Genomic DNA, 25519 nt, shown 5'->3' with positions numbered 1-25519 from the left:
TTCTCGTCTCATTACACACCTTGTCGCCGCACAAATGTTCACGGGGTATAGAGGCCAGAAAAGGAAACAACTTTATATGGTAACATATTTCTGTTTGACGCTTCGTTTCGAAGTTACGAAACCTCAAAGAAAGGAAAATTTTCTTGAATTGACGCAACTGCACGGCGGCACATGGTTACAGTCACTTCTGAAGGATTGACTTGCAATTATGATAAAATAACATTTCACTTCTCTTGGACTGTCTAGTGTCGATTTTACAAAGCACTGTCTCGTACTCGTTTCGATTTGCCAAGGTTCTCTCGGTCTCGTCTCGGTACCATAATTACTTGAAGGACTAAACAAAATTCCAAACTATAACTGTACTGCCATTTCTGAGCATTACTCAAATGATTCCTTCTGTATATTCCACGTGCTTGCTTTCATTGAGGTTTGGTTTCTTTGTTTAAGTCCATTTTATGCAGAATTAGAACAATCTGGACTGAACCTACCGTTTAAAGTGGATTTTGATTGATTAATTTGATTTATTTTACTTCGTTTATCTACCAGCTTTGGATAATCACGAAGATGATGATATGACGAAATTGATTAAAGAACACTCACGCAGAAACCGGGATTCGTACCCGCGAACTCTTTTGTTGTAGTGCCATGAAATAACCACTCTGCCATTGAGGTTAGCAGTTTAAAGTGGGATCTGAACCAGTACGTGCCTGCACTGGGAATTGAATGAGGACCCTTTAATTAAAGGCGACGACTGCTTTCACTGAAAACGTGGGATTCTTGCAACTTACAGTGCTTTGTGGTGTCCCGACTCAGCAACAGCAGACAACAACAGCAACCATGGAATCTGAAATAAGAAAAGAGCAAGGTCATTTCAATTCCCTCTATTGTAATGAAGATGTCAAACAAGACTTGGCAGGAGCAAAATTGTCATTTTTTTCACCCTGAGGGTGGAAATGAACATACTACATCTAAAACCTTACCAGAAACACACATTTTATTGTTGCAGCGAGCAATCGTGTTGCCATGGATACTTGTGCGTTGTGGTGGTGAATCTCCTGCATCTCCAATTAATTGGCACCTTGCTGCATACTACAAGTTCAGCCAAAAGTGCTTTAACACCTGTTACCCTGCCCCCGTGTCAGGGCAACAGTGTTTTTTTTCCTTATTGAAATATTTTGCTAATATGTTAATTAATTGGCTAATCAAGTGTATAAACATATATATGTGTGATTAGTGTAAACCAATTTATTATGAATTTTTAGGTTAGTATATATTCCATGTATAAAAACCGTGAAGCTCTGTTCTTTCTTCGTGTTTCGAACATTCAAAAGAACGGCGGGCAGTTTAGCTGTCAAAGATTAAAAATTTTGAAAGAAGGGCCGTTGGCAACAGACGCCAACAAAACGTATATAAACTCTCAGATGAGAGTGGGGGAGGTCGGCTGTTGGAACTGAGACTTGGAAGGGAGAGGCTGTTTTTGCTTCGGTCAGCTAGGACCGGAGGACAGGTCTCCTGAAACGGATGCTGTAAGAGATTGGATTGCGGGCAAGCTAGTGCCTTGGTGTCCAATTTACAGGTAAAAAGGTAGTTTGTACTGGATGTTATTTTGAAGTAATTACGGTGCGCCGGGCGACCTCGCGCCTGATAAGACGTTTCTTGGAGTAACGCGAGTCTACCTTGTGACAAGCGTACTCCCGATGTAATTCATGAAATGTAAAGCATCCAGGTACAAACAATAGAGATTTCCAACTTCAAAATTAGAGTTTTGGCCCGATAAATAATTAGAGAAATGAACGTTCGGATACGATTTGTATACAGTTCAAATTTTACGTTAATTAAACTATAGAAAATATCCAAAATTTCAGTTTTTAATTTCACAGATGCTGGACAAGGTAATTTATCCCCCATTAGCAATAAGGTTTCGCAAAGGTTATCCGTTGTCTCTTGTAGTTAATAATATAATTATGTTGACTTGTAGCAACCCACGTGCATTGTCGTGCAAAGAACGATACCCCTAGACAATCAGAGCCGAGTACGAAGTGCACCGAACCTCGAGTGCGGAGGTAAAGTGTGTGTGTGGGGGGGCAGGCTAGTAACACACCCTGTAATCGAAATTATGCTGGGTTAATTCATCATGTTAGAAACAGGTTAGGACCAGGGGGTATGATGTTTGTGTGTGTGTCAAGAGGGTGTCCGCCAATTTTAAACGAGAAGGGGGTGATGTTATATATCAAATCAGTCTAGTATTTCAAAGGAAATGCAGTGGTGAAAGCTTTATCAACGTGTATGCATACATGCACCTATATATTCCACTTATAGAATCTGCTCAATGTGTTTTCCTGTCCGTATGCTCGTAGGCGTCGCTACCAGTCGGGCAGAACATTTTGCAACGTTTCAGGAGTGATAACATTTCAAGAAGGAACCACGCGTTTCCTCATACGGTAATTACCGTATAACGGATTTTCAATGCATAGCCTATATACCTTTGCCTTCAAATGCCCTCAAAGTCCAAATGCGTTAGTTTCGGGGAACATGTATGCTATTCAACAGATCTGCGTTGTCGATTCGGCTACCGGGAAATTTAGAACGAAGAAACTGTTCCACAAGGTTCCCATAGTGTGGTGGCACTCAATGTTGAAACACTCTGCAAAACTTACATCTTCCGTAAGCAAGCATGGAAAAAACTATTCACGCAACAAATCCAAGTAGCTTTAAACATTTAAGGTTCGAACCACTCGCATTCCCCATACACCACACTACGTTATTTCAAAGTTTGATTGTACGCAGTTAACAATTTTTGTTGCCCCCCCAGACCAACAGTTCGATACCATAGAAAAATGTGGCCTTGACTGTAGCCTAGTATACTCACTCCATCCAGTGTTATGGTTGGTATATTAGGCACTTTGTCTTTTAATGTTTTCGTTTTACCCAGCACGTACATAGCTCTTCCTTTGATTCTTTGTGCCTGTCTTGTCCATTTACTCGACATTGTCATGACCATACCCAAGTAATGGTATCTTCTTTCCCTCTCTAGTTGTGTTTTCCCATATTCCCATTGTTGGTTCCTACCAAATACATACCCATTTTTAAACACCATGAATTTAGTTTTCTGAATAATAACACGGAGAGCCCATTTCTCGCAGTACATATGCAACCCATTTAACCCTTCCTGCAGCCCTTTTATTGTGCTAAGGTCGTCCGCGTACAGTAATAGTGGTATTCATGTGTCCGCGATCGACGGAGGTTGCGTGTCCTTCCGTGACAGTTCATCTACAATATCATTACTAAACATAATGAATAAAAGTGGGGAGAGTACGCAGCCTTGTTTTACCCCCAGTACCGATTTATTTGATCCCGTCACTTCCCCATTCCCACATTTAACGCAAAACTCTACATTTTCATAGGCGGCCTGGAGCGCCTTTAGTATTTTGGCAGACACCCGAACCCCCCCATAACTAAGGCTACAACATTTTCCTGTTCACTGACTTAAGGTGCCTCAGTGGGCGAAGGATTTTACGAACAGTTCACTCGTAATTGTAGATAAATATGTATCTCCTTAGAATTCCTCCTAGAGCATCCATTCCACACTTGCGAAACGTGGTTTGCTTCCCCTACTGTCTAGATATTTGTAACAGTTCCGTCGCACTGCAAACCTAGTTTATATCACAGATATCTAGACATCAAGTAAAACAAACTACACGAAGATAAACTGAAATAAGCTAGAGGGGAATCTAAACAAATATAATTTTTAGGAATTGCATTATTACATAATTTTTCTTGGAATGAAGATAAATTATGCAGGCACAAGTCAACGGACAAGCAGCACTTTAAGTAAAACACATGGAAATACATAATGCATGAGAAAGCTTCAGAATCGTTTAGCAAAAATCACACACACACTTGCACAGAGGGGTAAAAATGGAGCTAGAATGAAAGAAATAAAGTGGGAGAAAGTGATAAAAAGAGAGAGAAACATAGAAGAACACAGAGAGAAGGGAAGAACTGAAGAGATGGAGAAAGTAGAGGAAGGAAGGAAAGAGGGAAAATTAGAGAAGGTGACAGAGAAGGAAAAGAGAAAGGAAGTGATAGAGAAACTTAGGAAGTACAAAGAGGTAAACAGCAGGAGAGATCTACAGAGATAGAGAAACAACAGAAGATAAGATAGAGAGAGAAAGAAAAAAACGAGAAAGAAGAGGAAGAGAGAAGAAGTGGAAAAAGGAAGAGAGCGAGTATCAGAGATGAAATGGAAGGAAAGTTATATAGAAATGTAGGAAGTAAAAAGAAAGATAAACAAACAGAGGAAGACAGAGTGAGAAAGAGAAAAGGATAAACTAAAAGGACAGAAACAAGAGTAGGAAATACATAGATGAAGAAGGGAAGAAAGAGAGAGAGAGTGTGTGAAATGTGAAATAAAGAAAAATGGAAGAAGGTAGTTATGTGAAAACATTTCGTCAACCCTGAACAACATAGGAAACTTACCGTTATATCAATACTCATATTGCATGGCAGAACCCTTAAAACACAAACGCAACCATATACGACAGGGACGAAACTGACCTACAACGTTGACTTTTGGAATTTATATTTTGGCAGGAGACAATGCATCCACTTCTTGCTTTCACTCTTGTTTTGTGCGTTTCTGCCTTGCACAGTCCTCTTATGACCATACTTTGTCTTCGGCGGAACTTTTGACGTTGGACACCTTGGCAAAAACGCGGACAATCCTTTTGCTGTCCTCTTCATTCCATTCAACGTGCTTGAATATTCTGTGTAACCTTTTTTGTCCTCCTCGTAACAGCTTTCACAACTCATAGCATAATGCCTTGGGAGCACAGCCTCCTCAGTTGTAGCTTGAACAGTTTCCATTTTTTTTATAGTCTGCACATTTGAAGCTTGGTCTCCGGTGCGTGAGATAAAAGGAAGAAATAGATTTAACCAGTCTTAGTGGAGCTGCGTTTATTGCACCATGGGGCCAGGGTTGGTTAAGTGTCTAAAAATTACAAAGCGTTACAGTTACATTTGCTTTGTCATGCATTAAGGACACTTAACTCAATCACATCTCTACTCTTCAGTGAATGCCTAGTTTGATACCGAAGTTGTCTCAGTTATTTAAGAAATGTTAACTGTTACCGTTAATGTCAATTTGCTTCCAAAATTAACATGTTACAGTTGCTCTGCTTTCCAAAGTAACATGTTGTCACAGACAAGTGTAATGTGTGTGGTGTTACAGTTGTTCTGCTTTCAAAAGTAACGTCTAATAGTTGTTCTGTTTCCAAATGTAACGTGTCACTGTTACTTTTTCAAAAGTAACGTGTTACTGTTACTTTGCTTACAAAAGTGACCTGTTACTGTTACTTTGCTTCCAAAATTAACGTGTTACAGTTGCTCTGCTTTCAAAGATAACGTGTTGTAATTAATTTGCATCTAAACGTAACGTGTTAGTTATTTCTTTCCAAAGGCAACTCCAAAATTAACGCGTTGCAGTTGCTCTGCTTCCAAAATTAACGTGTTACAGCAGTTGCTCTGCTTCCAAAATTAACGTGTTACAGTTGCTCTGCTTCCAAAAGTAACGTGTTACAGTTGCTCTGCTTTCAAAATTAACGTGTTGCAGTTGCACTGCTTCCAAAATTAATGTTACAGTTGCTCTGCTTCCAAAAGTAACGTCTTACTGTTGCTTTGCTTCCAAAAGTAACATGTTGCAGTTACTCTGCTTTAAAATTTAATGTTACAGTTGTCCTGCTTCCAAAAGTAACGTCTTACTGTTGCTTTGCTTCGAAAGTAACGTGTTGTACTTATTTTGCCTCCAAAACTAACGTGTTACTATCTATACAATTTTGATAATTGGCTAATGGTGGAAAGAGGTGATATTTGTAATTCAACAATGTATGTGTGTTATGTATTTTGGTTATTTTGAGTTGCTCTTCTGCCACCTTTTAGCTAATCTGAAGATGAGAATGAGTGATTAAATTAAATCCATGAAGAGACACTCACAAGTAACACTCATACCCAGACCTGGACTTGAACCAAGGAATTTTGGTGGAAAGATCTAAAGTCGACGTGCAAGTATAATCGCAGTGTACTACATACAATACATGACCGGAATTACTCAGAAATTACTCTTTTTTTCGGACCCACGTTGATATAAACTTTTTTGTGTCTTCTCTATACATGCGGTTAGCACAGCGCGCTACGACGTCAGGGCTTCCGTGTTCGAATCCAGGCCTGAGCATAGGCATTCTTTGTGAGTGTGCCATCAATTCCATCGTCTCGTCACTCATCCTAACCTTCGCGATTAGCCTAAAGTGGCAGAAATGCGAAGTAAAATAAACTAAATGAAATCAAATCTAGATGTGAGGAATCCATTACAGAAGTTTTGCTTTATATTTTCGTTATACCTTGCATGTACCTTCACGGACACTTCTGAGTTGTATCGACACCATTTACCTTAAATAGTATCGTTACAATCCAGAAGTGTCCGTGACTGTACGAGGGTCACTATTTATATTCTGAGCCTAACAATGAAAAAACAGGAATTTGGCATTGAAAACTGCTTTATTGTTTTTCGAAGTATTCTCCTTTATGGTCAATACACTTTTGCATTCGTTCGAATCATTTGTCAAAGAAGTTTTTCCAATCTTCTTGAGACACCTCCATAATATGGTTTTTGAACGCATCAACGGCGTCTTCCGCCGACGAAAATCGTTGTCCACGCAATTTATTCTTGACATTCGGGAACAAGAAGAAGTCTTTGGGTGCCAAATCAGGACTGTACGGCGGATGACCCATCAATTCGATTTTTTGACTGTTCATGAAGTCGGTTGTTAGACGAGATGTGTGACAGCTAGAATTGTCTTGATGAAGAATGATCCGACGGCGTTTGTTTGTTTTCCGTATTTGACCGAAGACCTCTGGCAAACAAATTGTTGTGTACCATTCAGAGTTGACCGTTCTACGTTCCTCTAAAGGCACAGTTGCCACATGACCAGTTTTCCCGAAAAAAACAGGCGACCATTTGTTTCGATGTGCTTCGAGCGCGAACAACTTTTGTTGGATTGGGTTCTTCTTGAAACACCCATACAGTCGACTGCTGTTTATGTTCCGGCTCGTATGCATATATCCATGATTCGTCACCTGTTACAATCTTATATACGTCTTTTGAAGCACCACGATTGTATTTATTGAGCATTTGTTTGCACCAATTGACGCGAGCGTCTTTTTTAGTTTTTGTCAAATTGTGTGGAATCCAACGAGAACATACCTTTCTCACAGCTAAATGATCATGTAATATTTTATATATGCTGGTGGAACTAATGCCTATGGTTGCCTCAATCTCACACTATGTCACATGACAATCTTGCAGTATTAGGTTTTGCACAGCATCAATTTTTCTTGAACAACAACTGATTTTGGACGACCTTCGCGAATCTCGTCGGTGAGCGAATGGCGGCCACGATTAAATTCGTTATACCAGCGTTTCACAGTGGCAAAGGATGGGGCTTCATCGTCAAATGTGGAAGTAAGTTGATCGATGCACTCTTGTCTTGATAATCCACGTCGAAAATCGTAAAAAATCATCGCACAAAATTGTTCACGAGTTAATTCCATTTTATTGTTGTTGCGCAATCTCCAAGGCAACATAAACAACACAAATGAAGCTATTGACAAAACATTTGAAGTACGTTATGGTCAATAATGCCAGACGATTCCGTGCAAACGTCAAATCGTGCCTAACTTCAACCAGTGTTGCCAAGGCTCAAAATATAAATAATGACCCTCGTACAAGTGCATCTAATAGTTTGTTTTGAGGCAGCTTCGTTCCTAGACAGGCCAATTTGGACCGGGCATACAGTTTAAAGTGGAAACCACTCTGTATTGTGCCTAGTGTTGCCCACGAGACGAGACTTTGGTCTGTCTCGTCTCGTCTCGTGAAAATGCTGTCTCGTCTCGAAAATATTCGTTTGTCCCGTCTCGTCTCGAAGGGTTCTGTCTCGTCTCGTCCCGTCTCGTCTCGTGAAAGTAATCCAGGATATTATGCCAATAAAAGTTATAACTGGGAGACATCACAAATATTATTCTCGAAAATTGGTTAAACCTTAAATCACTTTGCTCACTGTATAGTGAGAATAAATATGATTCCTTAATCATAAGAACATGAGTATATCAAATAAAGTTTGTTGATTATCAATAGCTAGATAATGTATAGAATCTGTCTTGTTTTTCTAGCTCCCATCCAATGTTTATCCATCGTACACGCAGGAAGCTTTCAGACGGAAGGAACACGCGACAGGCGACAAGCCATAGGGGGTTTACACTGAAGAGACAAGCGACAGGATCCCCTTCTGTTCCGTCTATGATAAAAGTATTCACCGCACGAGCAGTACCAACAGATCGAGGCGATTCTACGCTCGATATTAAGAAAACGACCCAATTTGAGCGACACGCAAGCGACAAGAGACACGTGGTGCTTCGGTTCGGAAAGTTACGTTTACTGAGAGTTCGTTTCCAAGCGAGACATGTTGCTTGTCGCTTCTCTCCTGTGGCTTGTTGAATGTGACAAGCGACACGGAAGTATCACACTGCAGCAACGAACAGGGACACTTCAGTTTATAAGCAAGCATTCACCGCACATGCGCGGATAACAACCCTCGCGACGATACACGGTATCCAGAAAACGGCCTAAGCAGAACAACATGCAAGCGACAAGCGAGACGTGCAGCTTCGGTTCGAAGAGTTTGTTGTGAGCAAGATTTCTTCATACCAAAGTTACAGGCGACAAGCGACACGGGTCGCTTGGAAGCGAACTTTCAGTAACCAATGCAGCCTTTCGGACAGAAGACACACGAACAGCTGCACGTGTCTTTTGTAGCCTCGGCCCGTTGTTCACGGATGCGGGGTGAATGTTTTCCTTCAGGAGGATTGTGTCGCTTGTTTCTTGTGTGTGAATTATGCGTGTTGCTTGTCGCTTCGGTGTGAAATTTCCACAAGATAGCTTTCAGGTTGAAGCGACAGGCGACAAGCGACACAGGGTTTTCACACCAAAGCAACGAGTGACACGCACCTTTAGGGAGATTTCAGACCGGAGCTACAAGCGACACGCGACACATGTTGCTTTGGAACGAGTCAATCAACAGCAACGTTTCACACCTGCATGGCAGGCAGCACAAACCTGCGTTCGATTGGTGAAATCCTGAAGCGACACGTGATACGGGTCGCGTGTCGCTTCGAAGTGAAATCTCCCTTAGTATATAAGCAAGCTTTCACTGTGAATTCACTACCAACAGACAGAGGCGACACAATGCAAGCTATTAAAAAATGGCCCAGTCCAAACAACACGCAAGCGATAATGAAACACGTGCCGCTTGCCGGTCTAGTCGCTTCCGTTCGGAAGGTTGTATTTATTACTCTGGGTTAATTTCCAAGCGACACTTGTTGCTGTCGCATGTCGCTTATTACTCCTATGACTTCAAGCAATTTTAAGTTCGTTACGTCAAAGCAGAGTATATAATTGCACTAGCTTTTTAGAGCCGCGGTAGTGTAGTTGTTAGGGCGTCTGACTGCCAGACGGAAGACCCGGGTTCGAATCCCGGAGTGGGTGAATAAAGGTCGGAATTATTCAGCATTGTCCCCGCATAAAGTAGCTCCGGGGCTCCACAGCCTCATATCAGTGGGTGCATGGGGGCAATCCTGGAGGGCAAAAGCGGCCGAAGTGTGATGCTGATCACTTCGCCTCCAAAATGACCTTTCCCCCACATCCCGTAAATGTGCTTTAATGGCACTGTGTTATATGCACTTGGAACTTTACCTTTACATAGGTTTTTAGTGCGAAATCTTTGAAGTTTGCAACCAGCACTCGAGGCTGCTGTGGATTTTGAGAACAGGGTCGCAAATGAAAGAAGGGTCTGTTTGGGCGAGAAATTGTATGACGATTGTCGCCAGTATGGCTGGAACAGGGCCGTAGAAAACAGTGGCAGTGACTACCTCCGGATCGTTTTGCGCAAGGATGAATGGAAGAGAGCTCTTGGGGTAGCAGATAGTTGGCAGATTTAAGGTATTCTGAGGAAATTTCATTAGGAAGATACAGGGACACGAGGCTAAACTCTGGGCAAATTCATTACGGACAACGTGTGACGAATTAGATTTTTCGAGGGGGAATCTTACATATCTCTCTATTCCTGTAATAGAAGCTGTTTTGGGTTTCCAAAGAAAATGCTTTATTTCGAATAAATAAATATTTGCAGTTGATTAATTATTTTGTTTATATTTTTTCGAGACGAGACTTTTCAGGAGCCGTCTCGTCCCGTCTCGTGTCTCGTCTCGAAAACGAGACGAGACAGGTGGTCAGTCTCGTCCCGTCTCGAATTTTAAAAAGTCTGTCTCGTGTCGTGGGTAACACTAATTGTGCCTACACCTGGAATCGAACACAAGACGTCTTGATTACAAAGCGACAACCTGAGCTACTACACCATCGTGGAGGCCTAGAAACATGTTATGATGATGCATACTAAATTTACAGTTGCTCTTAATTTGCATTGGTTTAATGCTGGGAGTGAATACTTGCTTTCCCTCGCATATGCAACAACTGACCTAACTATTACGTTACGTAGCCCATTAAAGCATATGACTGGAAAGCAGTTATCGATAAGCGACTGGAGGGGGGAGACTTTCAAAAGCGCTTTCCTTGCTCTCGTTTCCATCTTTCTTATCTCTTCTTTTTACCTCCCGACGACAGATCAGGGTCGAAGTGATCGTTAAAACCATATTCTCCTTCTTCCGCTCTCTTTGCTAAATTCCACAATTTTTTTATCGACTTTCTCCCTCTACTCTGCCTACTCAAAAATACAGAGGCTCTGGGATTTTGTGGTGAAAAACTGATGCAAGAACATTGTTGACGGATGCTCATCTACCACACCCATGTAATGCTTCTGGTACCCTTACTTATGCCTAACAAGGAGAATGTGTTTTGAGCTCCCTTTTCACCACTCCTCTCAGTAATTTTCGTTCAACACAAATTAGGGCCAGTGGCCGAAAACGAGGTCGTGTTTTCTAAGCTTAAGGTTGCTGCATAGCACATGTACTTTCCGGAATCGGAATATAAATATTAGAGATTGATAAATGCAAAGGGAACGTAGAAATATTTAATTTTTACATTTTTGGCGAGTATGGCCAATACAGATCGATGCAATCTCCAAATATTTTATTGAGAAATGCAGGAACGTGTCGTGTTTATTGTTTACTTATCAATTTTAGTTCTCTGTGTGTGTATTTTTCTCGATTTATATTCATTTCTTTGTTTCTTTACCACCTCCTTTCTATTAATGTCTCTCTTTCATTCTCTCCTTCCCTCTATTTATTTCTAGATCTCCCTTGATTTCTATTTATTTATTTTCTTAATCTTTCTCTTCTTTTTCTTTATCTCTCTTAAACCGTCTCTCTGTCTGCGCTGTTTTTTTCGTTTTCCTTTTGTTTCCATTATCGATTTTAAAATCTCCCTTTCTCTCTCTTTATCTTTCTTTTCTGTATCGCTTATTTCAAACTCTCTTTATCCGTCGATTTATCTCTTTCTTTTCTCTACATATTTATTTTAATACCCCCTTCTCTCTCTTTATCCGTCCCTCTAACATAGTCATTTTCTATACAGTTTCTCTATCTCTTTTTCTCTCTCTTTTAATCTCTTTATCTCTCTATCTCGATTTATATTTCCCTCTCTATTTCTTATAATCTATCTCTTTCTCTCGCTATTTATTTGTCTGTCACCCCCTCTCTCTATCTTTTTACTTCCCTTGATAGATAATGAACAGCTCACATAAAGAATGAAAAATCTACCTTGAAGCATTGAAATTTCACTGATCTAAAAAACTAATTAATCCTGCTACGTACTAAACTTTCACTGGCCATTGCGTTTGTGGTAGAAGAATTGACTTAAAACTACAGTGTGACAAACGTATTACTTTTATTATTTACAATTCACACTCGGGTTTTCCAGATTCGGTTTTCACTTAACACTGTTGGGGTATTTTACTGTGTTCCCTTTGAATATCTCGGCAATTATACTGAAATGACCACGAACATTTTATTTCTGTTTGTTTACGTCCACTTAATACTCAGACAGGCCAATTGAGACTGAATCTACAGTTTAACGTGGTATCGTAACCACTGTGTAACGTGCCTCCACAAGATCGAACCCGCGATCTGTTGGTTACAACGTCACCGGGGAGGTTTTCGTAGTTTGTTTAGCTACGGATTATTCTTTCCCATGGCCTTGGGAGTGTGTAATGGATACAAACCCTCCTCATTGGTTTAGTAAATATTTAACATTCATTGTACGACCAAAGAAACAATATCTCAAAATTAGTCAAAACTCTACATTGGTTGAAAAGGTTATGAAAGTTATACTAACATCACACACACAAAAGTAGAAGTTTTATTAAAAATACCGAAGTTAAATGTCAAAATGATATTTTTATGGTCAATATAATTAATGTACTCCAGCCAATATTTAGATTGATTTATTCATTTTTTGTTATTCACCTTTTCTGCCACTTTTGACTAATCGCGACGATAAGGGCGAGAGATGATATGACGAAAGGATTCTCACAAAGAATACCCATTCCCAGGCCGGGTTTCGAACCCGGGACCCCTGGCATCGTAGCGGGCTATTCTAACCACATTGTCATGGAGATCGGGTGATCCAAACTGTTGAGACAAATGGTTGTTATATTTCAAAAGTATATATTGATAATAAATAAAAAGTAACAATAAACCCCAACTCAAGAATGGTACAGTTTTTAATAGTTAGGCTCCACCCATTATTTCTGTATATATACGGACATGACCGTTCCTATATAAAAATGTACACGACTTATGGAACACCCTGCGATGCAAGACTTTGCATCAACGCAACCTACAAATTCGCGGAAGAATTTCCAAGTAACATATTACTCATATCAGCAACATGTATTGCGCATTTGATAAGCAGCAAGCATCCACATGTGGATTCATTGTTATTCCAACAATGGTCCCGAAACGTGCCACTCCTACTCGCTTTATAGCTCTCTTCCCCCTTCTTTATTGCCATGACAATGTTAATTGCCCCCTCCATTGTTGCGCCGTGCTCCTCTTCCTCCACGCCTGTTGATAACAAGAATAAAAGGACAACATTATTTTGCATATTTACCCATTAATTACATTTCTTGCCTTATATGCTCGGCTCTACAGCTAGGCTTCGCACATTCGTTGTTTGTGCGACGGAAGACGTGTACGCGTGGGGCTAGAGCATAACCCTGGCTAGGATGGGCGTTCGATTGGTGAGTGAGGTGGAAACACTGCTGGGTGTTAGGACAGTAGGACCTGTAGTGCTTAGTGAATATGTGATCGCGATACTTGTGTCATGACGGGGAATCGAACCCAGGACAGCCACGCCCATTGGAGATGACCGATTTCATTTTTATATATATATATCCTTAGTGCGTTGTTTTGAAAAAAAATGTACAAATTCATATTCCATGCAATAACTGTATGATACAGAGTGTTTCAAAAGTACCGCAACCAAAACTTTGATCGTTTATAACATGAAAACCATTAAAATATATTTACACCAGTTTTCTGTCGTTGTCTTGTAATCAAGGGGTCCCGGTTCGATAGCCGGTGGAGGCATATAGTGGTTTGGATCTCACTTTAAACTGTAGGTCCATTACCGATTAGCTTATTTGTGCATACAGTGGACTTAAAGCAGCAACTCAACACTGGTGCATCTGCATTATAGCGTGCTACGACGCCAGGGTCGCTGGTTCGAATCCCGGCTTGGACATGGGTGTTCTTGTGAGTGGCCCTTCATTCATTTCATTATCTCATCTCTCATCCTCATCTCCGCGATTAGCCCAAAGTGGCAGAAAATAGAAGTAAAATAAACTATATCAATCAAATCAATTTTGCATTATAAAGCCTTATCCATTGAGAATTTTTTGAATGCTTAACATCAACACTTTATACAGGACATTCAATAAATTAACCAATGTCTTAAGTCGGAGTTCATCCTCCCCCCTCCCACACACACACCAGAATGCCACTTTTGTGTGACAAACAGAAGTAAGAAATTATCGAAAGATCATAAGTATACTCATGATGACTGATGCAATGTTATTCTGTAATTTGCAACCAACATGGATCATGCGTAGTGAGTTGTTCTTTTTTAAAGTCACACGCCCTCAAACGCGCACGCACACACTCCAGCACACCATATGTATTTGTATAGGTTTATGTGTGTGTGTGTGTGTGTGTGTGTGTGTGTGTGTGTGTGTGTGTGTGCATGTGTGTATATATATATATATATATTCAACGAACATGTTTTGCAAAACAAAATGTTAAACAGTATTTAAAAATCATGTCTCACACACACACACACACACACACACACATACACACGCATGCATGCATTTGTATATATCAATGGTTTTAAAATAGTGTTTTTTCGTTTTTTCCTCGAAAATTCCAGTGGCCTATATTTACAGCTCTGGCAGCACTGTTAAAGAACAAAACATGAGGTCATAGTCGATAGATTTTTTCTCGCAAAACAATTTCTTTACTTTTGAGACACTCTGTAAGTACGGCGTACGTAAGAGGGGAGTTGATGGGGCTATGTCTCATCCAGAAATTTTCAAGAAATCAATTTTTTTAAATGCAAGTAGTAACGAACTCGGGCAAAAAACCAAAGTGATAAATGCAAACCCCTTACATTAGCACACGATTACCATTTCTACCTTTCAAGAACTTTTTAAGAGAAAGTAAAAAAAAATGGCATATACGAAATATCTTATTGCGTATCCCATATAAACTTATGCAATATCCATCTTAAAAATACTAGATCCCACTGACGAAAACCCTGCGTATGATAGTGTGTGTTTGTGGGACACTCAGAATGCATGTAGTGTAACGTATAGAAACTGGTTTCGAGTTATTGGTCTCAAAGTTTTCTTAAATAACAATTCGCTGGTTCATTGGTTCTAGAGTCTCTCGAAGATGACTGGCGTCATAGTCATACACCCAGGGACTCGAAGTGGTTCTGCAAAGAACTGCCATCTAGATCCAAGCCGTTCAAGTATGGACTAGAGCAACTTGGATATATATACAGGGTGACTGGTAATTAGATGTATTCCCTGAAAGGGGTTAAAGTAGAGACAATTTGCAATAAATTTGACCATATGATACCCCGTCCGAAAATTAGTAGTGTTCGAGATAATCGAATTTCTTTTGTTTCTTTAAAAGATGACAATTTTTCACATAAAAAGATGAATTGAGAACTTATTTCAGCGTTTTCTGATAGCTAACAAATAAGTGGTTCGTTTAAAAAAAGTTTTTCCCAAATAACAATCACATGTAAGTAACGGGTGGGTCAAAACTTACAAGTGATGATAAAAAAATGCACTCTTAGTTTACTTGGCAACGTATTAATAACAAAAATGGTATGACACGAAGCGTACAAATTACTTAAATTACTTCCTTGTGACATCTGCTATCCAACAAGGTACAAATGTTGCTAACATTTACATTTGTGTACAAGAAATAATACTTCATTCATCTTAATGTGAATGGAATCAATGAACAATACAATTAAAGAACATTACACGTCTTGCTCAAAGTGGGCACCTCCGTTACGAATGCAGGCACGCAGGTTTTTACGGACATTTGGTCTCTTAACTCGTGATGTGATGGTGTCCTTGATGTGTTGCCCAGCTGTTAAGATCCTCTCCCTGAGCTTTTCTTGCGAGTTTATCGGTGTCTTGTCATGTGGCTCCAAATGTAAAGGTCGCAAGGCTTCAAATCGGGGGATCGAGCCGGCCAGGGAATCGGTCCGCCTCGGCCAATCCATTTCTTTGGGTAATATTCATCCAGCCACTGTCGCATGCCCAGGCAGAAGTATGGATGGGCGTAATCAACAATCATTTGATCGAGCCATTTTTCCTGCCCCAAATCTTAAATGGCATCACTTATGAACGTTTTTTGAGGAACGGCATTTCAAAGTTGTTGGAGGATTTGCCTCTAGCTACAAGACGTGACATGATTTATCAGCATGATGACTGCCCAGCTCGATCCCCCGATCGATTTGACGCCTTGCGACTTTTACATTTGGAGCCACATGACAAGACACCGATAAACTCGCAAGAAAAGCTCAGGGAGAGGATCTTAACAGCTGGGCAACACATCAAGGACACCATCACATCACGAGTTAAGAGACCAAATGTCCGTAAAAACCTGCGTGCCTGCATTCGTAACGGAGGTGCCCACTTTGAGCAAGACGTGTAATGTTCTTTAATTGTATTGTTCATTGATTCCATTCACATTAAGATGAATGAAGTATTATTTCTTGTACACAAATGTGAATGTTAGCAACATTTGTACCTTGTTGGATAGCAGATGTCACAAGGAAGTAATTTAAGTAATTTGTACGCTTCGTGTCATACCATTTTTGTTATTAATACGTTGCCAAGTAAACTAAGAGTGCATTTTTTTATCATCACTTGTAAGTTTAGACCCACCCGTTACTTACATGTGATTGTTATTTGGAAAAAAACTTTTTTTTAAACGAACCACTTATTTATTAGCTATCAGAAAACGCTGAAATAAGTTCCATACAATGAGCAGTTTTTTCTCAATTCATCTTTTTATGTGAAAAATTGTCATTTTTTAAAGAAACAAAAGAAATTCGATTATCTCGAAAACTACTAATTTTCGGACGGGGTATCATATGGTCAAATTTATTGCAAATTGTCTCTACTTTAACCCCTTTCAGGGAATACATCTAATTACCAGTCACCCTGTATATATATATATATATATATATATATATATATATATATATATATATATATATATATATATATATATATATCGTAACAGAACCTAACAGCCGGCCTAACCTACTTACGTATACTTATAATAACAGAAATGAACATGTGAATATATAAAGAGGTTACGTTTATTGCTGTTAGGGTAGTTTCCACAGCAGACAAAAAATACATCATGTCATAAGAGTCACTGCTGACATGGTATATCCTAGTTTCTACTGTCATCGCTAGCCGCTTGTTTATGTTTAATGTATCTATGCATAGGTAAATATGTTCTTTTCCAAATGTTACCTACAACGCCGTAAGTTGTCCTGATTACTTGTAATTTTATATTTCTTCTTATTCTAAGTACGTTTCGGAACAGCACCTTTTGTCTCTTCGGTGGATTGGATTTTCTTTTTCGATTTTACTACAATGGAAAATCGAAAATGCTGTTTTTTACTCTATTGCATGAATGTTTGCACTGCTTAACTATAAACTTGATAATGCAGTATACTAACATGCTTTAATACGGTCTGCACGCAAGAGGCAAATAATTATCATGCCGCACTTTCTGTACATATCCTTATCAACTACATCTTCACATTGGACAGTGTCTGTACCAAAGGTGTTAGAAGGATAGTGTGTGAAGATTGCTTTATCTTCCAGATATATTTCTTTGTGCTGTTTGCTGTGATATGTATAGGACTACTAGAAGCAGATCCTCGTAAGCGGTGAGTATCTTTTTGTACTAACATATTCTTAACAAATAGGAGATTTTGTTGCATGGGTCATTTTGCATTTTTTAAACTTGAAGAACAGGGATATTAAAAACGAATGGTGCAAAAGTAACGCTGATACTCGTGTCTGAACTTGATTGATTGATTTGTTGTTTTAAGTCCACTTTATGCACAATAAGGCTAATCGGGACTGGACCTACAGTTTAAAGTGGGATACGAACAACTATGTGTCTCCACCGGGAATCGAAGCCGGGATCCTTGATTACAAGGCGACGACGCTACCGCTGCGCCATCGGGGTCGTATCTGAACTGACACACTATAAACGCCACGATACTAACATAAGAACTCTCCAAGTTTTACATGAGCATTATTCAATGTGAGCGCTCTTGGTGAAACAGCTACTACCCAGAGGTATCTTCTCGGATAGAAATAGCCGATCATAAGCCGACACCAGTGGACTCGAACATCTTCATCCAAAGCTCAATACAGTTCAATGCATCATTGTCGAATTTGATCTGCACTACCACACCAACGCCTATTCGCATACAATCAGACTAAACGCCCTTCTTACATTTTGATGCTGCCATGTTTCACGCACATATAGCGCCACTGGTGGAAGTTACCTACACTTACACAAACACACAGCCAAGAACTTATCTTTCTACTTCCTTTCCTTTCTTCAAGGGGCGGTTACCTTTTTTACCAAATCTCGTTACAGTTACAAATTTAATTTTGTGATGACGACGTCACTTTGTAATCGAGGGGTACCCTGTTCGACACCCGGTGGAGGCACAAGTGGTTCGGATCCCACTTTAAACTGTAGGTCAAGTCCCGATTAGCTTTCCTGTGCATAAAGTGGAATTAAAACCAAAACTCAAACTCAATAACACTTTTTCATACAACAACGGGTTTATATTATGAATATTTGCATTATATTTATTTAATAACCCTTTATATCTTATCTATATTACATGCTCTTAAAAGCAACTTGTGTGCACATTTATATTATTTGTGTAATTACAGAACTCACTTCCACAAGCATTTTTTTCCATTGCACATTACCTCCTTAACGAAGTATAAATTAGGAATTAGGTTTTGCTTGTGCATTGTGGTGCAGCTGTTAGATATTTGCCATACAAGAAGTAATTATTAATCACAAAGTTATAAGGAAATTCTGTAGCTTAATCTTTCTCTTTAGACAATTCGAATTTCGTTGAGGACAATTATTGATGTAACGGGAGGATTTTCATGTTTAAATATATGTTATCTCATAATATTCACGTGCAATAATAATTAATATGAATATTGTAATAGTAATAATAATTATGATAATAATAATAATAATGGAGATGGACGTAATTTTTTTTCCTTCATGACATTTATCAACTTAAGCAAGACGAGGTTCAAGGTTCAAAATTTGAAATTTGAACTTGGGAAAATCAGGGGAACAATTTGTATCTGCGTAATGTATTTTCGGTTTCTGAACTACCATGCCTTCTTTGTTTATTGTTGATTTAACAGTATAATACAGCAAATACAACAATGCTCAATAACACCATGGTTTTGGTAATGTCTGTTTTGTAAAGCACAATCTCCTCCAATGTATCAATTCGGTAAGTTCGTAATCTCAGACTTTTCTACGGTTTTTTTTTTTTGCATTGTGACAAGAGTACATTGTGTGTGTATGCACATACGTTTATCTTGCATTCGTTATAAATAGACCTCGAGTGACAGCATTTCCACATCCCTATGTATGTACTTTTCTTTTCCTTGTTGTTTTTCGCACAAATTCCTTTAAGGGTAGGTATGTAATGTTACAGAATAATGTTATCATATCATGTTACTGTTTTCAGAAATGCAATATAAAGTAAAGTAACTCCATCTTAACGTTGAGTGTTGATTGAAAACTTGATTCCTAAGGACATCTATTATAATAGTTACTGGGAAATCAAGGTGTAGAAACAGCAAAGGACAAAGGGAAATTCAGCTTAAATTACTCATTGCTCTGTCCTATTTTCTTATCTATTTATCTATTATATTAGTAGGGTTATGTTCTATATAGTCAACGTTACTTAGGTCTAATACCTAACATATTAACAGCTTGTTTAGTTTGGATTGGTTTGGTTTTATTTTCTTATCTATTTACATTGCATTGACTTCATTACCTTCGCTGGGCTATGATCTATGTAGTTAACTTTGCTAAGGTCAAATGCCTAACCTAACTTATTATCTGCTTGTTTAGTTTGGATAGGTTTGGTTTTATTTTCTTACCTATTTTTATTGTATTGACTTCATTACCTTCGCTGGGCTATGATCTATGTAGTTAACGTTGCTTAGGTAAAATGACTAACCTAACTTATGAACAGATTGTTTAGTTAGGATATGTATGGTTCTATTTTCTTATCTATATATATTTTATTAACTTTATTATCTTCATTCGACTATTCTATATAATTAATTTTACTTAGGTCAAATGGCTAACCTATTAACCGATTGATTAGTTTGGATAGGGCGTTTTTTTTAGTTTTGCTGACGATCCCTCTGTTTGAAATTCTATAAATAAAAAACGGGTTAAGCCGATCGTAATGAAATTTTAGTATCTTACAGGCAGAAAGGTTTCAAATACAAATCTTAATTTTTAGTTTTTTTAAAATTTGTCAAAAAACCTTTATAATCAATTTTGCGAAACAACTTTTTCTTCGTATTGGGTAGTCGTACAAATACAATATTGGTCTTGTTTTGAAACTCTTTGCATCTGTTTTCAAAATCCATTATCATTGTCAATTCGCATTGCGAAACCGATTATTATTCAACGGAGTAAAGCTGTACAAGAAACGTGGCAACACTGCACACAGCGATGTCCGTTACACCGCGGAAACTTCAGGCTGTCACTGCGAGTCAATGCAAGCGGTGTTGCCACGTTTCTTGTACAGCTTTACTCCGTTGAATAAAAATCTGTATTAAATCGGTTTCGCAATGTGAATTGACAATGATAATGGATTTTCAAAACAGATGCAAAGAGCTTCAAACCAAGACCAATATTGTATTTGTACGACTACCCAATACGAAGAAAAAAGTTGTTTCGCAAATTGATGATAACGGTTCTTTGACAAATTTTAAAAAAACTGAAAATTAAGATTTTGGCTTAAAACCTTTCTGCCTGTACCATACTAAAATTTCATTACGATCGGCCAACCCGTTTTTGATTTATAGAATTTCAAAGATAGCGATCGTTGCAAATCTAAAAACATTCTCTTTTCTGTTCTCACGACGATAATACATATAAGGCAAACTAGAAAAAGAAAATTGGTTAGCATAGATTAACGCAAAATTGAACAAGCTAAATGTTGATGTATCTCTTTTTTCGTTGTAGGTTAACTTTTAATTGGAGTCTAATCTCGAGTATTTATAATTTTTAATCCGATAGTAGTCTAGGATCTAAGCGAGTCCTGTTGGAATTTTGAGAGCCAGAAATTGTTTGTTTACATGAACTCTACCATGTAGTCATTAAAAAAAATGGACATATAATCTTACTTGTCTTTTATCTAGAAATTTCCTCTATGTTGAATTTTCGATGATTTTTTTCATCGTCAAATTTTTGGAGTAACATGAAAGAATAGTTTGTCATTTTATATGTTTTAAAGCACTCTGAGCCCCCAAATTCCATTTTGGCTAGCTTAGGTAAAACACGTTTGGTTAGTTTGGGTTCTATTTGGTAACATTTTTAAAATTTACATAAGTATAGCGTTCTCTGTTAATGTTCTTTCACCATTTCATCAGTGCATGTAGAAAAATGAAAAAGTAATGAAATTAGAATTCGTGTGCTTCCATGATAATTATGCCCACATTACTATTTTATCTACGTATCAATCTTAGAAGATTTAGTTTTATAGCATTTCTCCGTTTTCGTATAGTACCCACACATAACTTGCCGTGAATTCTGGCATTAGAGGTTATAAGTAGAGATACTTTCTGTGTCATTAACCTTTTAATGCTGTATTTACTTGAATCTATTGCTAACTCCAGTTTTCAAGCCCTTGAAACTAATGAAAAGTTAAAAAGGGTACTCACTAGCGAATTCAATGCATACCTCCAAAAAGGTTATTTTTCAACAAAAATGAGGTTATGTTATGAATTTAATTTTAATACAGAACAACACTATTTTATACACAAATGGATTTATGTTATGAATTCCAATTTCCAGCCCGTAATCAGTTCAAGCTCAGTATGTTTCTATTCGAAACAATACGTATAACACATGGGCCGACCTGCGTGGAAGAGTGGTTAGCACATCGCGCTACGACGCCAGGAGTCTACTGTTAGTCCCGGCCTGTGCGTGGATATTCTTTGTGGGTGTCCCTTCATCAATTTCATCGTATCACTCATCCTCTTCTTTGCGATTAACCAATATTTGCAGAAAAGTAAGGTAAAATTAACCAAATCAATCAGTCACGTATAACAACACTTCATGGACGTAACTTCGGGGAAGCAATGGGCGAAATTACCAGCCAGATTTCCCAGGTGTATTAAAATTTACAAGTGTATTTTAATTAAGCTCCTGGTACCTGAGCATCAAGTTCTGGCATTCCCATAATAAGTAACATCTTATGCTGCTGAAACGCCTAACTAGTTGGCAGCACTAAACAGAACTGACCGGTGTTTCCAATCCGGGGATTTTTTAAAACTAAATCTGGAGAACACATTACTCTCCAATAAAATACCCACTTAATTTTGGAGACAAAATTTGACCCCATAAATTGCTCATTAGATTCGGGTAAATACGGTTGTATAATTGTTACAGAATATAGACTTTACTTATGCCTCCACTTATGGCGAACGAGCTACTAATTGTAATTTGTTTTCTTTTTTTAACAGTCATACGTACCTGATCAGGCACGTTCCCAGACATCTGAGGCACAGGCATCCGCATCTTCACTCCCACAATCATCGCCACGATCATGGCTATCACCACCACCATCATCATCATCGCCACCACATCAGACCGAGGCACAGGAGACCCAAGAACTACCTGACTCCCAGCGAAGCCTTGGAGTGGAGCGAGTACCGGCACATCCCTAAGAAAAGCTTCGCAAAGGTGCAGAACGTGAAGGTCCTCGGTTCGAAGAAGGAGAAATACATCAAGGACTACGACTTCACGGGCAAGAAGAAGCTTCTGGCACCCTTCAGCACCCTGAACCAGGGGCAGCAGCAGCAGGACATGAACCTCCTGAGCTACAGCGTGCACGGGAAGCTCCAGAACCCTTCTCAAATACTGAACGGGGAGGGGAACCAAGGCAACCCCGAGATGAGCGCATTGTTCTACAGGGATCCCACCCTTGAGGATGACCTGGGGCAAAAATTCAGCATCCCAGCCTTCAACGACCAGTACGTGCCTCAGAACCAACACATAGCTCCCGACACTCTGGAGTATGGAACCAAGATACCAGATCAGCTGAGACAGTTCTCGCACTTGGTCAGCAACTCCATAACTTCTGGTTTCCCAGCCACCGCTCAGGGACAAGCCGTGGGACCAGCGGTGCAGCTTGAACTTATAGGGAACAGCGGCCTGAACACCATCACACCCACCGGGTTCGTCAACGGCAACGAACTTCAGTTTGCACCGCCGGTGAACCAGTACGTGGCACCCACTCTGACTCCAGTGCAGATCACCGCACCACAGTACATTCAGCCGGTGAACCAGCAGCTCGCGACCAATCTGCAGGTGCCGGTGCTCACCACCAGTCCTGGTGCCGACTTGAACCAAGTGCAGGTGCCTATTGCTGGTGCCGAACTGACGCCTGTCCAGATACGTCTCCTCAGAGACCGAAACCAGCAAACGGCTGTCCCCAGGAACCAGGACGACTTCGAAGCATTCTCTCATGACAAGAATTACCAGTTGATATCGGATGAATTCAGGAAAGGAATGCTGTTTGAGTGATCATGTTATGACGTGCTGAATGTATTATGTATTTATTTTTAAACTGTAAATAGTGTACAATATGTGCATTTTAAGACTGATTTATTTATTTAAGAAAGTTGTAGTTTCTTGTTGAATCAGGATGTAGTGCTACAGAAGCAATTAAAGTTTTTAATAGTCTTTCTTAAACGAGATCTCATTCCATTTCTATTCCTTGCATTTTGTTATACTTTGAATAGCTCTTTCCCAGTTAATGTTAACTTGCTATTCTTTTCATATTCATATTGTAATTTAGTATAGCATGATATTATTAAAACATTTACTAAAATGGACATGAAACAGCAATACTTAAATAATTAGCATGTTAACATGTGTACTTGCTTCGAACTACAGGGAGGTTATTGCAGCATGACACCGCCTTAGCGTCGGCCGCTTGCCGGCCCAGTCATGCAACAGGTGCCGGCAAATTGCGTAACAGATAGCCCGTTACACAAACCGCTTGTTTTGTAATGTTTCCACTTTTCACAATTATAGTTACAATTACAACTTAAATAAGCACGTACCTTGCCGCAAGGATGCTGGAAAAGGTGTCCTCTAAAATACAAATATTTCTGGCACTTTATTTCTGCCCATATCGCTTCTGACAGCAATGACTCATCCAACATAAAGGATTCAATTTTTCATTCTTGTCTTGCCTTCGAATAAACAAAACCGTGACTCTTATTTTGCAGATAACACGAGATTAATCCTTTTGAACACTAGAGTCAGTGGCGTGCCCAAGATTTTCGAGGGGGGGAGGTTACGTATACATTATTATGCAAAACGAAAGCGCAGATAAACGAATTATTTAACAGTGTCACTTAATTTTAACGTGTGAATATTTTTGAAGTAAAGTAGCGATCATACACTGTGTGCGTTTTTCTTTCTGAGAGCGCCATTTGAAATAAGCACTTTTCCCCTTTTGCTACTATGGGATAAACTGAATATAAAAGGCTATAGCTGCTCAACAACTGCATCTTTTTAAGAAATTTAAATTCTAAATGTAAGAATGAACAAAAAGCAACATTTTATGTAAATTCCGACAATTGTGAGTCCAGGGGGAAACGGGGGCCAAATCCCAAAGTTCTATTTTCCCCGTAATTACGCAAAATTTCTGAACGTCGTAATTTCCATATATTTTTTTTTTTCAAAGTTGCGGCAGGAGCATTACATATCCTCATAGAGTAGTCTTTTGTTGTGCTTCCCTCAAAATTTGGTCCATCCAGTGTCTATAGAGCCGACGCTAGAAGCGAAATTCCTCAGATGTCGCAAGAGCGTCAGCGGCTTATCGGAGTAGTGGTAAGCCGCGAGAAGCCTCTCGATACTACGCGAATGCGACAGCTGTCGGCTACCAGTTGTTTAGACGTGTTCACTTCGGTTTGCGTTTATCAGTACTCGTGTTGTTCAGTGCTAGTGCTTTATCGTGTGTTAATTGTTATTCATTCATTAGTTATGCAGCCAAACAAATATAGTCTTGAACAAAGAGTTTTTACGTACGATACTTACGTGAAAACGAACTCTTGCAGAAAAGTAGTCAGGCGAGTCGCAAGAAAATTTCCTGACAATCCTGTTCCGGACAGACATACTGTTTACAACCTCGTTAAAAGATTACGAGAGACAGGATCTCTTGAACCTAAGAAACGTGTTTCCAGACGACGTGTTCTTACGGAAGAAAAGCTAGACGAAATTGGTGAACGACTTGAACATACTCCAAAAAAATCCCTCCGTCGGCTTGCTCAGGAAACAGGCATTTCAAAATCCTCAGCACGAAATGCCACTAAATTACTTAGATTAAAACCCTACAAAATTACAGTGGTTCATGAATTGCAACCGCGCGATCACGCGACTAGAGTTCGATTCTGTAACTGGATGCTGGATAATATTGTTGCTGGCAGAGTAAATCCAGAATTAATCATATTTTCAGACGAAGCTTGGTTCGAATTGAATAGCCGAGTTATTTCACAAAACAATCGCTATTGGAGCGCAGAAAAACCTGACCTTG

General features: G+C 39.2%; 2 protein-coding genes across 2 annotated transcripts in view; both read left to right on the top strand.

Annotated features, from left to right (window-relative positions):
• The window catches only part of LOC145988309 (uncharacterized), a 264996-nt gene that overhangs the window by 85818 nt on the left and 153659 nt on the right, over positions 1–25519 (top strand). The gene's annotated exons all lie outside the window — the stretch shown is intronic.
• LOC145988307 (uncharacterized) lies at positions 13197–23655 on the top strand. Its single transcript, XM_083123171.1, has 3 exons — positions 13197–13304; positions 17490–17554; positions 22437–23655. The coding sequence occupies exons 1-3, from the start codon at positions 13290–13292 to the stop codon at positions 23497–23499; spliced, it is 1143 nt and encodes a 380-aa protein (XP_082979297.1). The 5' UTR covers positions 13197–13289; the 3' UTR covers positions 23500–23655.

Source organism: Lepisma saccharinum, chromosome 5 (genome assembly GCF_977018435.1).
Source record: "Lepisma saccharinum chromosome 5, izLepSacc3.1, whole genome shotgun sequence".
Classification (NCBI taxonomy): domain Eukaryota; kingdom Metazoa; phylum Arthropoda; class Insecta; order Zygentoma; family Lepismatidae; genus Lepisma; species Lepisma saccharinum.
Note: the sequence above shows the minus strand (reverse complement) of the source record. Positions and strands in the feature narration are given on the sequence as shown.